The 16141-nt window shown below is 40.2% G+C and overlaps 3 protein-coding genes across 3 annotated transcripts in view; 1 reads left to right on the top strand and 2 right to left on the bottom strand.

Annotated features, from left to right (window-relative positions):
* Positions 1-16141, bottom strand: part of LOC136425239 (small ribosomal subunit protein eS27) — a 214923-nt gene that overhangs the window by 64961 nt on the left and 133821 nt on the right. The window lies entirely within an intron of this gene.
* Positions 369-11547, bottom strand: LOC136424959 (ferrochelatase, mitochondrial-like). The gene is made up of 12 exons (XM_066413614.1): positions 11431-11547; positions 8868-9024; positions 8348-8467; positions 7632-7780; positions 7289-7361; positions 6902-6988; positions 6298-6397; positions 5578-5676; positions 5216-5323; positions 4658-4822; positions 3958-4017; positions 369-3589 (listed from the first exon to the last, which is right to left on the bottom strand). The coding sequence occupies exons 1-12, from the start codon at positions 11453-11455 to the stop codon at positions 3455-3457; spliced, it is 1278 nt and encodes a 425-aa protein (XP_066269711.1). The 5' UTR covers positions 11456-11547; the 3' UTR covers positions 369-3454.
* On the top strand, positions 11482-15786 carry LOC136424957 (monocarboxylate transporter 13-like). The gene is made up of 5 exons (XM_066413613.1): positions 11482-11569; positions 12841-13093; positions 13363-13506; positions 13746-14597; positions 15191-15786. The coding sequence occupies exons 2-5, from the start codon at positions 12865-12867 to the stop codon at positions 15421-15423; spliced, it is 1458 nt and encodes a 485-aa protein (XP_066269710.1). The 5' UTR covers positions 11482-11569; positions 12841-12864; the 3' UTR covers positions 15424-15786.

Genomic DNA, 16141 nt, shown 5'->3' with positions numbered 1-16141 from the left:
GGCATTCTACTTCATAATATAATCTACGCAAATTTTCAGACAGAATTGTACAACAGCTGAAACAAAAGACGAACAAAGTGACAAATTCTACTTTTTTTACTCCAAATAACACAATCAAGCAAGGTAACTGTATATATATACATACATCAACTATAAGAATAAATACATGAACTACATGTAAGACTAGTAACATTAAACTTTAAGTTTTGCTATGATGACCAACAATGACTATCAGTATTGTCTATAAGCAATAATAACAAAATACATGTCAGTTAGCTTATCTAAATAAGGGACCATGATTATGATTTGTTTTGTTCTGTTTTGTAAACAAACTTCATGTAAGCCTTCGAATCAACTGCCAACTCTGATGAGGCATACCACATTTTTAAATCTCTAGATGGCCCCGAAATAAACAGACAAATAGTCTTGTTTGCAAAACTTATAAGGACCAATAGTTTGGATATGTATTAGCAAAAGTATGCAAGTTGTACAAGAAAAATGTTTGTGAACAGTAAATTTGACAATGTACCATGCACAGATTATGATGTAAAATTCATAACATAATACCGGGATGTTTAATGATATCTTGGATATGTATGAAAAAGTCTACGAACTGTATAGGCAAGATGTTGTCTGGGCTATTGTGGCAAAAACTCGCTGTAAGTGCACATACTATGACGTAAATTATCATAATATAATGCCTTATGTCCATACCAAATACCTGCTTGGCAACAAGTGTTAACTCTAAAACTTGCCATCAAAACCTCACAGCAATAATGTAACAGCTTTATATAGTATTGTATCCTTATGCAAGATATAAAGTGTGCAATGTAAGTTGTTGAACATCTGTTGCATTCTGAAGCAAGTTTGAACTGTAATTTCCAACACATATGTTCAATTTGACAAAAAAGCCCTGATGTAAATGGACTTCTTTCACTCCTCTTTGTCTGATTTGACAGTTTGTCCAGGAAACTATTTTTGTTTCACTGATAAAGACTGGAGTTCGACAGTCAAAAATTATTGTTTTAAGAATTGCACTTCAACTTGATTTCTACTGAAACATAAAATGAACTTTCAACCTATTGTTACATTGTCTAAATGTATCCAGTAATCAATCAACATTTCTGGTAGATTTGTGACTTTAGATTTCCACAGTGTTCCACTGAACTGTAATAATTATTGTAAAAGATCTTTAAATCTGTCAATAAACAATGGTTCATTAAGGAATGCCTACAGTCTAATATTTGAGAACCTCTATGTTTAAAAAAACCCTGAGGTTTTAATTCTAGGAAAAGGGGAAGACAAGACTGCACTATTACACATTGTTTATAGAAAGTCATGTACATCTAAATGTACACTGTCAAAAAGAAGGTAATTTTAAAGTCAAGAAACACACAAATCCAACTTTTATCGCTCAACAGTCGGCCAGCACTCGCCGTCTAGTAGAAGGGGGGCCCTGGGCTAAACATTACATTTTCTCAGTCATTATTCCTAATTATTTTGCATGATTTTTGTATGAACATGTAATAAGAAGAACATCATTCAATAGCTCAAATACGAAAATCTGACATGTTTTCAGAAGAAACACTTTTTATCATCATTATGTTTATCTCTTTCTAGCATTGTTACTCTAACAAGCTTTATCCAATATTTGTATATAAGTTTTTAACGTTTTACTTGCCAAGGAAGACTTACTAGCACTGGATATTGTAGCACTGTAGTTATTGTTTATGGGGTTACAAGCAGGGAATGAGCCTGGTCTTGGAATATATAGCATCCTTACAAAGCTCAATTTTTTACAAGACAACTGGCAAGAGTTAACTATTGCAATGAAAATGTTTGAAGGAGAGAGGGGGGTGCACAAATGTCACATCTTTTTGCCAAAGATTGCACAATGGTCTAAAGGGTTATACTACACTCTGTGAGAATTTTTTTTTATGTATCATATACAAGCATGATATACATAAATCTTTTCAATTCTTGCAAAAAAACAATATTTCTCTATTTTGTATCTACAAAAATCATGAGTCACAAATAAAGCATGAAACATTACAGGGAATTTCCACAATCAATTTGCAAAATCAAAGGTCAAATTCAAAGACATTACCTCTTGTCAATCAATAAGTCTACAAATGTATGTCCATGGTTTAAGTAGTCTAAACTCTCAGAACACTAAGGGGATTCTACAGCTCTAGGGTCTAAATACATTTAACTTTCAGCACACTAAGGGTGCTCTAAGGTTACCTGAGAAGCCAGAGTCCTACACTAAGGTTAAAGAGTTTATGTTCATTCAAACTACAATTTGTGTTCATAGTGTCCTCTTCCACTATTCTGCTGTAGAGTAAACTTTAATGTACACATGAGAGAAGTACTTTAAATTCACAAATGAAACATGTATGTACTACTTTTATGTTACATCTAGAGGCAGCTTAAAAGCTGGTATACATAGCATGTATAGTCCAGAGGTCAGTGACCCTGACTCTGGACCTAGACGTTGGGAGTTCAAATCCCAACTTGTCGCAATTTAACCATTTTAACTCTGCCTTCAGAAGCTGTTTAGTGAAGAAGCCCCTACTTTATTTTATGACATAGGGTTCCATTCTGTGAATGCTTGAATCAGAGCCTATACCCTATACTGTTTGTGATCAAACTATGCCCTCTAGAGAAATTACATGTATGTCTAACTTCAGCTAGTTTTTAGGTGAGATCTCATGAAAGTTCAGCTGCCATTGTTATTTTGATTATGACTGTGAAAATGTTGCATTTATTAGGCGTTATGTTTTTTTTAGTCCCTAGCACTAGGAACAGAACAGAAGCAAGGCAATCAGAGACAGCAGACTTCACCCCCTTGGCCCCACGGCCTAAGGCAGAACATACTGAAACTGTAGTGAGGGAACACACACATTTCTGAGAGAAACCACAAATAGGTAACCATCAATAAAGAACGTAATTGCCCTTGCAATGTGTTTATATATGGCCTAACTATATGCATAGAGAGAATGTACCTAACGAAAAGCTGCAATATATATGACTGTACATGTGACCAGTATGGTACAAGTTTAAAGCCAGGAAAATAGCTCGCCTGACGAAATTGTGAGCCCTAAAACGACATTTTTGGCTGAAGTTTACAGCCAGTTTCCTCTCGAAGATCACTATTTTTAAGGATTGCAGGTTGTTCGCAGGTCACCAAGTCCTGTTCAACGTAACGGCAGATTTTGATGAGAAAAATATGCTTGATTCTCTTAAGATTTTGGATTCGTTTGTTGACTACGGTGTGATGCCGGTTTTAAAGAACATGACTAGTCTACTGTCCTTGGTCGATAGCTTGGGTGCCATCCTACTACCAGGGCTCCTATTTTTTTACGGGAACTAGTGTAGGAGCCCTGGGAGTAATAGGATGGCACCCAGGCTAGCGGTGTGATACCGGCTTAGAAAAAACATGACAGTATCTAGTCTACTGTCCTTGGTCGTGGAAGAACTGCTTGGCGGGTCCGCACGCCGGGTTGACGCACATCGGACAACGGAGCATCAGCTGCCTCGTACAGGGCACGCCCTTGTCAAGGTGAGTCTTGACAAGGTCAGCTAGTCCCTAGTAGGGTGGAAGGGGACAAAAACTGTCAATCAACTTCAACTCTGCATTTATTTACAACAATGTAGTAAAATATGGCAAACATTTGTGTTTTGTGCCTTACAACTATGAAACCGCAAAACTTTTTCCTCATACAGTCAAATCTGTATTAATGACGTCCCTGTGTAAGAACCACTTGGCCAAGAAGGCCCACTTTTTGTGCAAGCAGTAAGAACCCTGTCAATAGTGACTGCCTGTGTACTGCAACCATTTTCTGCAACGTTGAGTTGTCATCATAGACAGGTCTGATTGAACAGGATTATTTCCTTATAGGATATTGCTGTGGGCCCTGTCCTTATGCTGAGAATTTTGCAATGTGTCTGACTCACCTCAATAAACAATGGGTTATCGTTGAGTGACTCCGCCCTCCTCACATTCTCCACTCCACACTGGACAGAAGGAAAAGAAAATAAGTTCTTTTGATTTGCAACCTACACGTATTCACTCAAAATACTCTTTTTTTCTTTCTAGTAATGTCTCAAATGTACCGAAACCAACAAAATGCTAGATAAATGTTACAGTGTGGTGATAACATATTCTTCTTCAGGCTATACTATTGCAATTCTCTGGTTCTGAGACATTCTAAAGTTACAATTCAGGGAGATGAAAACAGAGGGCTGGGAGGATAACTTGAAACTGTACCAAGTAACAGACTTTCCCCTCAGACTCTGTTTCATCTTCCAGTTCGATCAGCAATATCTTTTCAGATACAACCTTAACCCTTGTCCTGTGGAACCCCTATATATATGGGTTTTACATCACAGAGCCTTTATGTGGGTCCCGTATACGTATAGGTTGGGGGTATTTCCAGCTGAACACATCACAACGCAGCGAAACGCAGCAAAACGCACCGAATACGGAGGTAACTATATATGCCACAGCAGAGAAGAAAAAGTCAAGGGAAAATGACCTGATTAAGAAATCAAATTGATGAAATAAATTGCGTAAAAAATGCCAGCAGGACAAGGGTTAATGATTCAAATTGGCCTTTCCTCACAATGTAAAAAATTGAGCTAAAAATAATCCTACCTCTGCAGCTAAGGTGGCTGCATACTCGATGTCCAGCTCATGGAGAGTCTCGATGTGGTCGCTGGTGAACGCTATGGGAACCAGCAGGAGGTTCTTCTTCCCGTTAGCGGCCAAACCTTGGATCACTTCATCCGTCTGGGGACCCAGCCATGGCAACGGACCAACCTGAAACAATGGGCACATGTTCCAACATGCAGTCTATGATGATTCAAAAGTCTACAGCAAGTTGAAATTATCAATGACATGTGACAGAAATCCTGCTTATGTCAAGAGAAAAAAAGATGTGCGTGTACCCAAGGCTAAGTGACAATGTCATGTGGACATAAATTGAGAGATTGCAGTCAGCGTTTTGTAAAACCACACATGTACATATAGAATGCAAAGTTACACAGCATCCTACAGCATAACAAACTTTTTTCACATGTCACAAATGAAATAGAGTCTGTGTGGCTGACAAATTTTGTGTAACCATGCAAACAATTGTGAAAATATTTCAGAAATATCTGTTAGTTGACAATGTGTAAGTTTCTATTATAAATGACTTATCTGTAACAGTACCTTGGACTGCCAGACCAGTCTGTATGGGTGAGACATCCCCAGCCTCTCCATAACCCTCTGTACAGTTGCACCAACCTCCTGGGGGTACGGGTCTCCTCGGTTCACAACCTGGGCAACAAAACAACAATAGGCATCTAATTCACAAGGTTATTGCAGCGCCAAGAAAAGTCATCTGGGGGCTCATAATTTCCATTAAAAATCCTTTCAAAGCTTTTCTAATTATGCTGCTAAACCACAATGAAACATGCATATAAACCAACAATACTGAAAACATAACCTTCTTGGTGAAGGTAAGAATACCCCAAAACAGAGCAATACACTTCAAGAAAGACTAGGTGTTGTTGAACCATGTGTGTACTTACTGACATGGGGAGGGAATGAGCAGAGAACAGGATCACCACGTCGTCTCGAACATCCGCAGGAAACTTGGTCAGCTCCTTCTCTATGTTCTTGGCAAAACACTGGGCAGGACAGAAGGACCACTTCTCAATAATGAACATTTACATTAAAACAACACAAGTGTCTGACAAACTAAAATATCAGAGAGGCCTATATGCACTCCTAACAGACAGTGTGCCTTTTTGGGGGAATACAAAGATACCAATAATAGCAAAACGTAACAGTACTCTTCCACATTTCTGCATTCAAGTCAAACCTGTATTTATAGTGACCACCACTCCATAAAGACCATATGGCCCTTTTTGGTGGTACTGACTTAACAGTGGATCACTTTTGTGGTTTGAGTTATCTGTATTATTGTTATCTGTTATTGGTATCTGTATTTTTCAAAACCTATCTATCTCAATATACTTGTATTCTATACTGTAATTCTTGTTTCTTTCAGTGTAATTTTATGTTCACCGTTTTCACGGTCACCTCTGTGCCGTGAACTTATCATCACCGTGAAAAACCTGTTGCAATTTTTCATGATTCCTTCACACATCCGTTTCGTGAAGTTCAGTGAAAATGTCAATTTTCCTTATACCGTGAAATTTTGCTACCGTGAAGATAAAGTGAATTACAGTAGCTACATGTCATCTGTCACAAAAAGTGGGCAATGATGACGATGATAAATACTTTACCTCCACCAGCATGGGGTGTGTGGGCCACCTGTCAATCACGGTCCACTTCATCTGGCTCCGCCCCTCCTCACCCCTGTCCCGGATCCTCTTGTTGTAGTACCTGAGGAAAGGTGACAATTAACACTTAACAACTGCAGCTGTCTTGTCTCTGTCAGCAGGGCTAGCCCTTTGTAATAGCCACAGGCTAGTTGGGCAGCCCTGGCTGTGTGTGCTGAACAGCCTGAAGCTAATAATTATATAAATAAGTAACAACTGCAGCTAAAAACGTGGGAAAAAAAGTATTTTTGGAATGTGTAATTATGTGGTTGTTTCTTTCCACAACTTTAGATTGAGTCGGTAGATGGTATGTAAATTTAAATGTTTGTAACTGTTTACAGTGAGTCACTACAGTCACTACTGTAACAAGTCACTACAGTCACTAGCAAGTGACCACCTCAACATAGACCACCTGGCCATTATGGACACTTTCTGGTGGTCCCTTAGATTATTGTTCCTATTGACACAAGCCCTAAGAGTCCTGTCTATATTGACCATCAAGTCCATTGAGGAGTGACTATACATAGGTTTGACTGCATATTAGTATCAATTTGAAATGTTTCCATACCTGTACACAGCATTGAGACTGCTGCCAGTAGTAGAACAGCTGTATTGTGGGTACTGTGTGAAGGCTACGGCATGTTCTATTCCATCCCTATGGGTGAGGTTTGCAATTAGCAAATAATAAAACATGAAGACACAGAATCAAAGCTCATCTGTGTAGGTCCTAGTATGTAATGCTAAAGTATATTCCAACTTCAAACTTAGTACGATATTGGAGTTGTCTTTCTACAAAACTTCTTTCCTGGTTGTGTAAAAAGAAAACTCCAATATCCTATGTTCTACCAACATGATGAAATTATTTTTGGAAGGATTCAAACTTGCATTCATCCACGAGTACATGAATTTTCATACCATACAAAGTTTCTATGGAATTTGAGAAACAACTTCTTACTTTTCCATCTGCTCAATAGTGTCCTCTGTCAGTGGGTCTGCATACCTGAAGCCGATGTAGAACTTATGTGGTGCTGGGGGAAAAATAGAGTTACAGTGAGTACATATAGCCAGTGTCAACAAACAACGGACGGCTACACATATAATTTACAAACAATTGGCCAAACCCTTTTAAAACTGACGTACGTCCATTCGAGGCCATCTCTTACCACCGTCAGGTACTCATTTTTACTTAAGTCAAGTGAGGAAATAGGTGTTAAGTGCCTTTGCCAAAGGCACGACATTGGGGCCTGTTTGGGATTTGAACCCAGAACCTTAGGATTCTACGTCAACAACATATTTACCAGTTTGTGGAGAGATCTCGTCCAGTATCTTGATCATGCCCTCCCCCTGCTTGGTTGTCCACATCTTGATGGGAGATCCGCCCCCGATCCGGGAGTACTGTTCCTGGATCTTCGGTGTGCGTCGTTTAGCGATACGAGGGGCCAGGAAGCTGGAAGGAACAGAAAAATTCAGCTACCTTCAGATTACTAATAGCAGGGCTAGGATCAAATACAGGTTCGTTCAGAACTTCAGACCTGTGTGGGGTCTAGAGCGATTGTAATTAGGGCAGCAAGTTTCCTTGCTGTTTCAGTAGCAGGGTATATTTTTACAGGGAGGAGTTTCTAGTCCTTCCGGCGTTCCCCCTTAATGCGCTCGAGGCATCTCTTCAAACGTGGGATCCTTATTTTACATCCTTTCCGAAAGACAGGTGCAGCCCCAAGCGTGATATCCAGTACCCAGGATTTGAAGCGGGGGCTCCCAGTTAGCAACTGATTAGCACTAGGAGCTCAACTGTGAGGCTGCTAAAGTTGAGTTACAGGGGCATCCCTACATGAAGAATGGTAAAGCAGGTATAATTGCAGTTGTGTATTCATTTCTGATGTTAACATTTTTGCAAAGGTCTAACTTTGCAGTTGGAGTAATACAAAATTTTCCTGATGTTATGAATGCGCAATGGAGAGATTACTGAAAATAAAACCACTAAGAATGTTCGAAGGATAACAGTAGTAACTCTGACCTCTGTGCTGGAAGAGGAATAAGGTCCTTGTCGCTGAACAGCCTGAGGAGGAAGCTTTGGACGTCTTCAAGGGTCTCAGGGCCCCCTAGGTTCATCATCATGATGCCTGTTTTGGGTTTCCTGCAAGGCATAAGAAAAAGAATTTGTATACAACTATTACATGTAAAAGCACATACTACATGTATGTACTTTTGTCATTCATACAAAAAAACATCAACATTTGAAGATAAAAACATTGGCAGACAAAATGTAATGACATCATGTCAGTATACATGTACTTCTATCATCATGATTCTTGGTGTAAAATTTGGTTCCTGACTTCAGCTGGGGAGGTAAAAGCCAGTGGAAGGAGAGGGATGGGCTATGGCTTCCGATACTGTACTTTAAATGCAGTGAATAACGGCCGCTTCGGTCTCAAAAAGTCTCTGGGACCTTTACCTTTCCTACCTTTACCTGATGTTGCGTTTAGGTATATAGCCCATTATTAGCCCTACATTTTTACTAAATATTGTCAACAGACCTTTCATCATGTACTTGAACATCACCATCAGAATCCTCGTGCTTCTCCGGTTGGGCAGCAGTGGAGAGACCCCTGGCAGCAAGCCTCTGCACTGCAGGCACGGGCCTGATGCCTAGCCCCATGCATGTCACCCTCCTTGCAACTAGGTGAAACATTCCTATAATTTATAAATGAGAGAAAAAAACACAAATACACACATGTTAATGTGAATGTAGCAGTACAACCACATTTTGTACAACAAGCGGCTATCTATGGGGGATCCAAACCTACATTCATGTGACTTAACATTCATTCATTCATTCATTCATTCATGTATCCACCAAAATCAAGACCACAGCAAAAGATATAAAAAGCTCATCTGCTACAGTATCAAGAAAAGCTGCCAGGAGATCCATAATCAACCTTGACCTTCGTCTTCCCACATACCAAGTTGCCAAGTATCATTACCACCCACCTACACAGTTTCCGAACGCAAACAGGTAGACAGGCATACTTGTGTACATATGAATTGAATGACTTCCAGCTTTCCACATGAAAAAAAAAAAAAAACTGTACAGTGTTGAAAAATATTTCAAGCCCCTGCATACAATGTACTTACCTAACAAAGTGGTCTCTTAGAAAATAACATTTGACACTCAGTGCAATAATTGATTTTACCATATTAGACTACAATGTGCAAAACTAAAGTTGGCCTTTTGAAGTGCATTGAGCTAGAATGAGCTTCAGTCAGATGCAAAAGCTGGAAAAATCATTTTAAACCTAGCATGGATTAGAGTACTGATTTGCATCAAGGATTAGGCTTTGATGTTATTGAAGTGAGCATCCTTGTTTTGTGTTTTGTGTGTGATGTTTGAATGGTTTCCATGTTCCCAAGGCCTCCCAAGGGGGTGTTGGTCTGTAATGCTGCCAATACTACATACTTTAATCGAGAAAATATGGTAGTAGGGGACCCAAAATCCTCATGTTTTTTCCAGACCCCAATAGCTACCCACGTACCAAAATTTACATACAAATATATCCAAAGGATCTTGAGTTACACTATAACTTATAGGTTATATAGCAAACAGTCATACACAACAAAAACAGTGCCACCATTGGAGGTGACCCTCCTTCTTGGATGTAATAACTTAACTACATGTACCAGCAAGAGGCCCTCCCACACTGTTAGTGCCTGACTGCAACAAATTCAAATCAAAGCATATCATACATGTACACTTTCATATCTGACCTACTGTTCAGCTGCCAACACCATCTGACTTATCTAAAAGACAGAAGGATGTAAATGTCCTTTGGAAGATGATCCCACTTGACAAAATGTAATGTTCCAGATGGCTTTTTCCCAAGACCTGTTTGAATTTTTGCATATAAAAACAATCCTGCCAACCACTCCTAGTTCTTCCCACATTTTACGAAAGATCATAACAGAAATTGTATAATACCATACATCTACTTAAAAAATGCCTTAATTTGCATTTAGTTTCTAAGCCAAATGGCATTGGTTTTATCATGGGTCTATTTGAGTACCTGAAATAGAATTAATTTTAAAAAATTAACACACACACAGCTGGATGTGACAACACTAGTACTGGTACCGTACTGGTAATAGGCCCAGGATTTGATGTTTGTTCATGATACGTGGGCCAATACACAATCTCCAAGCAGATGTTGGGTACTAGAGTAATGTTTTGTGATCTGATATTTTTCTGACAGTACTCTTACCCCAGTTGTAAAAAAAAACAACCAGCAGATCAGAAAATGTTGGGATTTTCCACTAAATTCTAATGCAGAAAATTGCAATGTCTACCTGAAGATCACCCAAAATACAGATCTTTATTCTGTACAACAAGCCCGCATTTCCCATAAGGTACTTTATCTGTTAGAGCAAGGTTTAAACCTCCTTGGTTAGAGTGTATTTGTATCTGTATAACGTATCAGGTTTGTATGTCATTTTTTCTGTATCACATTTTCCTGATGATGTAAAATGTTTTCCAACAACACTGGCAGCTGTCTGTGTAGCCCAGGCCCGTAGTTTCTTTGCACACGTAGTTGATGATACAAAAACATGTACGTGGGCCCATGCTGTCACATGTGCGTATTTTCAACAAACGCTGCAGGGTCCACGGCTGCATGTACGTGACGGCTTGAACATGACTGTACACCCTAATGGGGCCCTCTTACCCCTAAAACTGTACATGGCCCTCCCGATGGAAATTTTATGATTTGCGTTAAACCTTACATAAAACCTTCCCCACCCCTCCTCTACACGTGGAACCTTCTCCCCTGCTACATAACGCACCGCCCCTGCCTTACACAACGTGCGGCGTCTCGCTTTATTCGCTTTAATAACTTTCTTGCATAACGTAACTTCAAGGGACCCACGCCCCCCTCCCACCTTCACACAACCAAGCAGAAAAACGAGTATTTCTCAAAGACACTACCTCTATGTTGCTTCCCATGAATACAAAATCTTCAAAACAGTTCTGAAAATTGACAGAACTGATGTGGAAGCGTTTGAAGGAAATTTGGCGGCGTAAATCGGGATGTAGTAACGGAAAGCACTTACCTAACCCACTCACGCCGGCCGCCATGTTGTTTTAGGTAAAGGTCAAAAGAGGTCATGGGAAAGTGTCAGCTGGCGCGAAATCCTGAATTTGGCTGCAGAGTTTTCTACGCTCCGTGAAGGAGCTCAGCTCCCACGGGAGGTATTGTTTTTGGTTCTGTTTGACTGTGTGTTCGCACCTGTATATAGTCAGCTGGTTTGCACCAGGTCAATGACCTCAATTTGGGCCATCCAGCTAATAGGACGAGTAGGACTTGTTGAGCATCAACTGTTTTATACAGTTGATCAAGGAGGTTTAATCAGAACCTCCTTGAGTTGATATATGCATATGAGCAAATATCTTCACAATATGTACGTCTTAGCACGGAGGTAATAGAACCTCCTTGGTCTTAGTTATGGACCAAACCTTCATGTAAATTTATATTAAACTGCAAAGTCAGAGCAAGGAGGTTAAACTTAAAGAGAAATTTGTTGGCCTTCTTATTTATTAAGGCAAGGAGGTTATACTGTGAGCACTTTGTATTATTGTAATAAGTGTTCAGGCATTAGTAAAGTAAAAGTTCAAAGTGCCAGAGGTTAGATATGTTGATCATTAACTTCATCAAAGTCATATACATATTGAGTCTAAAGGTCATTACCACAGACTGAGACTCCACTCATATGTGTAGCTATGAAGGGTAAAGGTAAATCAAGTCCCATTTTTTTGAGAATGTAGAGGCAGTTGGAAGTGGTTATCCTCAGATGTGTCTGGGGCATATGCATGGTATTGGAAGATCAGGAGCCCAACTCCTTCTCCTAGCTTTCACCCCAACTGAAGTTTGTACCCATTTACACCTGGGTGGAGTGAGAAAAGTTGACGTGTAAAGTGCCTTTCCTATAAGGACACAACATCTACTAAGCCTGAGGAATGCCAGGAATCAACTCTGGCCTCTTGTGTCCTTATAATGGCCATTCAATGCAACATGGTAAATTGAAGGGTAGACTATAATAAATATCATTGATATCAAACTTTAGAAAAAAACTGTCTGTCTTGAAGTTTTACCTTTGGATACACTTGAAGTCAAAATGTGTGGTATTTAAATCTATTGCCTGTGCATGTAATTGTTACATAGGATTGAGTCTTGATATTTCAAACATCTGACGTGTACCTTAAGCTACCATACCAAAGACTTAATAAAAATGGTACATACTTCTGGAGTATGGAAGTATGGAAGATAAACACATTCCACTGACAGTGGACTAGCCCCCTGCTCCAGTGATTGCACCACAGTGTGGCCCAGGGCTATGAAACAGAGATGGGCACTGCCCTATACATCAATATAGTGTGGGAGGATTTTAACTAACTAATTCGGACAAGAATTTGCAATAAACTGACTATTTATTCATTTATGATGATTTTTTCCTTCCTGTTAGGGTGCCTGGTAGGGACTGTAGATAATGCCTCGACACAGGCTGCTAAAGAACAGAAGAAAGGCCGTGGACCCACCAGACGGAGGCTGGGGCTGGGTCGTCGCGCTGTCAGGCGCTGCGATGCTCGCAAGTACGTTCGGCATCATCCACTCGATGGGCGTTTTCTTTGTTCCATGGAGAGAACAGTTTGTCGGAGCTTCAGCCGCCGAAGTCGCTTTGGTTCCATCAATGGTGATGGGGATAACCAATTTGGCAGGTGAGAATTCCAATACTTTTTCACTGTGCCTATTGACAGGAACATCCTGTACAAAAAAGTCTCATGGACTGAGGAAAAGGCTGGGAAGTCCAGAAGTAAAGGTTTTTGTTTGAATCTTAATAAGTATACATGAACAGTCAGTATACTGGTGTAATTACCTTACTAGTAAGAGTGTAGACTTTTTGCCTGGCAGTAAAAAAATCGGGGGTCATACATTTTTTATCATTGATTCCCAATACAGTATGAATGTTTGTGTGTCCTTTCCCCAGCCCCCATAGCGAGTGGTCTGGGTCGGAAATTTGGATTGCGTCCTGTCATCATGTCAGGAGGTGTGTTGGCGGCCGCAGGGTTCTGTCTCAGCCGGTTTGCGACGCACATCTCTCACCTCTACGTCACTATTGGCTGTCTTGTAGGTGAGTTGGACATATATACTGGTAGGACCTGTGTTGGAGTAAAGCCACACATTGAGCATGCCATGTTTATCAAAAAGTGTTTAGGGATGCTTCCCGGTGTGAGTGGATAAAACCTTACACTCCGGATTAACATCTTGAAAAGGTGCACGTGATAGTCACCTGTTACGTCAATCCTTCCATAAAATGTGATGAATCTCATTAAATAAGAATGACTGAACTTTTTATTACTTATTTTCTAGGGTTCGGGAACAGCTTGGGTGTAACAAACATGCTGATTAGCCTGGGACGATACTTCACAACAAGGCGACTCCGAGCCAACAGCATTGCAACACTAGGAGGAAGTCTGGGTGCCTTCGCTTTCCCACCTCTCTTCCAACTACTGATAGACGAATACGGGACTAAAGGGGCACTTTTGATCGCTGGCGGTCTTGTGCTTCATACTGTTGCATTTGGATCCCTGGTGCGACCACTCCACCTGAAAGCAGAAGCCACAAACATTACGTATACTGAAAGGCAATCTATTGCTCCGGACGACAATGCTATACCCATACCTGCACCCGTAAAAGAGAAACATAGACATTGCTGTGTTTGTAGTTGTAATATGAGGAAAAGATGTCTGCCCATAGTTGATGTCAACCTTTTGAAAGAACCCTCTTTTTTGATGTTCCTTATTTCGGTCGGTTTCGTAGCATCAAATCGCCAAACCTCCAACATCTATATGATCCCGCGGGCAAAGTTTCTTGGAATAGACGACTATCCTGCTGCTTTCCTCATGTCGACCGTAGGCATCGTAGGAATCGTCGGTCGCTGTATCTCTGGAGTAGCGCCTGAGTGGGAGAGATATCGCCGTATAGACCAGTACGGGACTGTAGCTGTGCTGATGGGATTTGCGATGATGCTAGTGCCGTTGGCCACGTCATACGGCAGTATGGTTGCGTACAGTGTCGTGTTTGGGCTGCTGTTTGGGGCGCTCGTCCCGATAACTATCACCACAGCTGCGGACCTTGTTGAGGTGGAGAAACTCCCCAGCGCCATGGGACTCCGAATGTTCGTGCAAGGGGTCGCTACTCTAGTGGGACCGGCTGTTTCAGGTAAGGACCTCATCACATTTGTTATACTGTAAATTTGCAAACTTTTGCAGTGGTTTTATTTTCGTTGTTTTCACAGTGACCTTTCAACCGCAAGCAAATTCATGACACTGCCAATATCATGCGTTTCCAATGTATTACTACTGTATAACAGAACTGTTTCAACCACACATTTAAAACACTGTGAAAACCTCCCTTTGTCTCCTACCGCGAAATAAAAGCACTGCAAAAATAAATGGATTCGTGGTATGTAAAGTTTCAGACAGTGCTTGGTCTGACGAATGTTACAAGCTTTCATCAATGTCCAGCTACTAGTAGTTGCAGAGTAATTCTTTGCACGATATCCTTCTTGCAAATGTCAACAACATTGATCAGAAATGATTCAATATTTGACACAAATGGTATGCCATTCAATATAATTCATTCTGCATGAGCTACTAATGAAATAACCAAACTCTCAAGATTAGTAATAGATGTCCCCTTGATAGAAATACTGGTATGAGATATAGCCATGGACAGATGACCACATCATTTCATTAGGAAAGTAATTTCTTTCATAAAACAATATGACTTTACTTCAACCTTTTTTTCCACAGGTGCCTTACGTGACGTCACAGGGAGCTATGATGCAACATTTCTGCTGGGCGGAGCATGCGTTCTGTTCGGAGGACTGATTCCATTCTTACTGCACATGCGTGTGTTTACTCAACGCAAGGACAAACAAACAAGCAAACAAACAATGGACAATGATATGGATGACACAGAAGCACCTAATGATAACGATCCTTCAGACAGGCCAATGATTATAACAAAAGAAACGTCATTATGAGTTTATCATATACATGTAATAATCTGAACGTTATGTTCTCTGTTAATAAACTATTGATATGAGAGTGCAACAAAATACTCTTCAGATTTATCATATTAGACACCATTGTTAAACTTTGTCTCCCTAAATAGTTTAGGAGAACATGAAAATCATTGTAATTTATAGCTTTGTGCAGTAAGCAACTTTTGAATGACTTATGATAGTTCGTTTTAAAGTTCTGATTATATGAAGAAGATGTACAGTACGGCCAGGAATCTTTTTATCATCAGTGAAAAGTTACATTTTTGGTTAAAAAATGCCACAATTCAGCTGTTTAGCATATGTATGAATTGAATAATCATAACAGTTTTAAAACTTGACTTTCGGCAGTCTTATGTCAGTTGTTACTTTATCTACTGACGCGCGATTTAACGTTTAAAGAAAAGTAGTAGAAACTATCGCGGTCAGCTTCTATCATTTCCAAAATGCCAAACTTTTAAAAGCTGGCTCCGTCCAGCATCTCACTTGTTTTGCCAGATAAAGTAAACTAGGAAGCAATTTGTCGGGTCATGGCTGATTCTGAGCTAGTTTCAAAGAGGTCGATCGGTAGGGGTGAAAACAAATCCTCGCGCCAAGTCACATGACTAAGTCTGACGTCATTTTGACGTCTGCCAAATAAGGCTGGCCTATTTGCATATCCGTGCTCGTCGCAGCCTGTAAGCATAGCGCTTTGTTCGCC

The sequence above is a fragment of the Branchiostoma lanceolatum genome, chromosome 19, assembly GCF_035083965.1.
Source record: "Branchiostoma lanceolatum isolate klBraLanc5 chromosome 19, klBraLanc5.hap2, whole genome shotgun sequence".
NCBI lineage: Eukaryota > Metazoa > Chordata > Leptocardii > Amphioxiformes > Branchiostomatidae > Branchiostoma > Branchiostoma lanceolatum.
Note: the sequence above shows the minus strand (reverse complement) of the source record. Positions and strands in the feature narration are given on the sequence as shown.

Bases quoted from the DNA above. Each gene is read 5' to 3' on its own strand.
- LOC136424959 (XM_066413614.1), bottom strand. From the start codon at position 11,455: ATGGCGGCCGGCGTGAGTGGGTTAG. The intron at 6,398-6,901 runs GTATGGAAACAT...ACCTTTCCTCAG, and splicing joins AGTCTCAATGCTGTGTACAG to GTACTACAACAAGAGGATCC. The intron at 4,823-5,215 runs GTACTGTTACAG...CCATTGTTTCAG, and splicing joins GACTGGTCTGGCAGTCCAAG to GTTGGTCCGTTGCCATGGCT.
- LOC136424957 (XM_066413613.1), top strand. From the start codon at position 12,865: ATGCCTCGACACAGGCTGCTAAAGAACAGAAGAAAGGCCGTGGACCCA. The intron at 13,094-13,362 runs GTGAGAATTCCA...TCCTTTCCCCAG, and splicing joins GGGGATAACCAATTTGGCAG to CCCCCATAGCGAGTGGTCTG. The intron at 13,507-13,745 runs GTGAGTTGGACA...CTTATTTTCTAG, and splicing joins CACTATTGGCTGTCTTGTAG to GGTTCGGGAACAGCTTGGGT.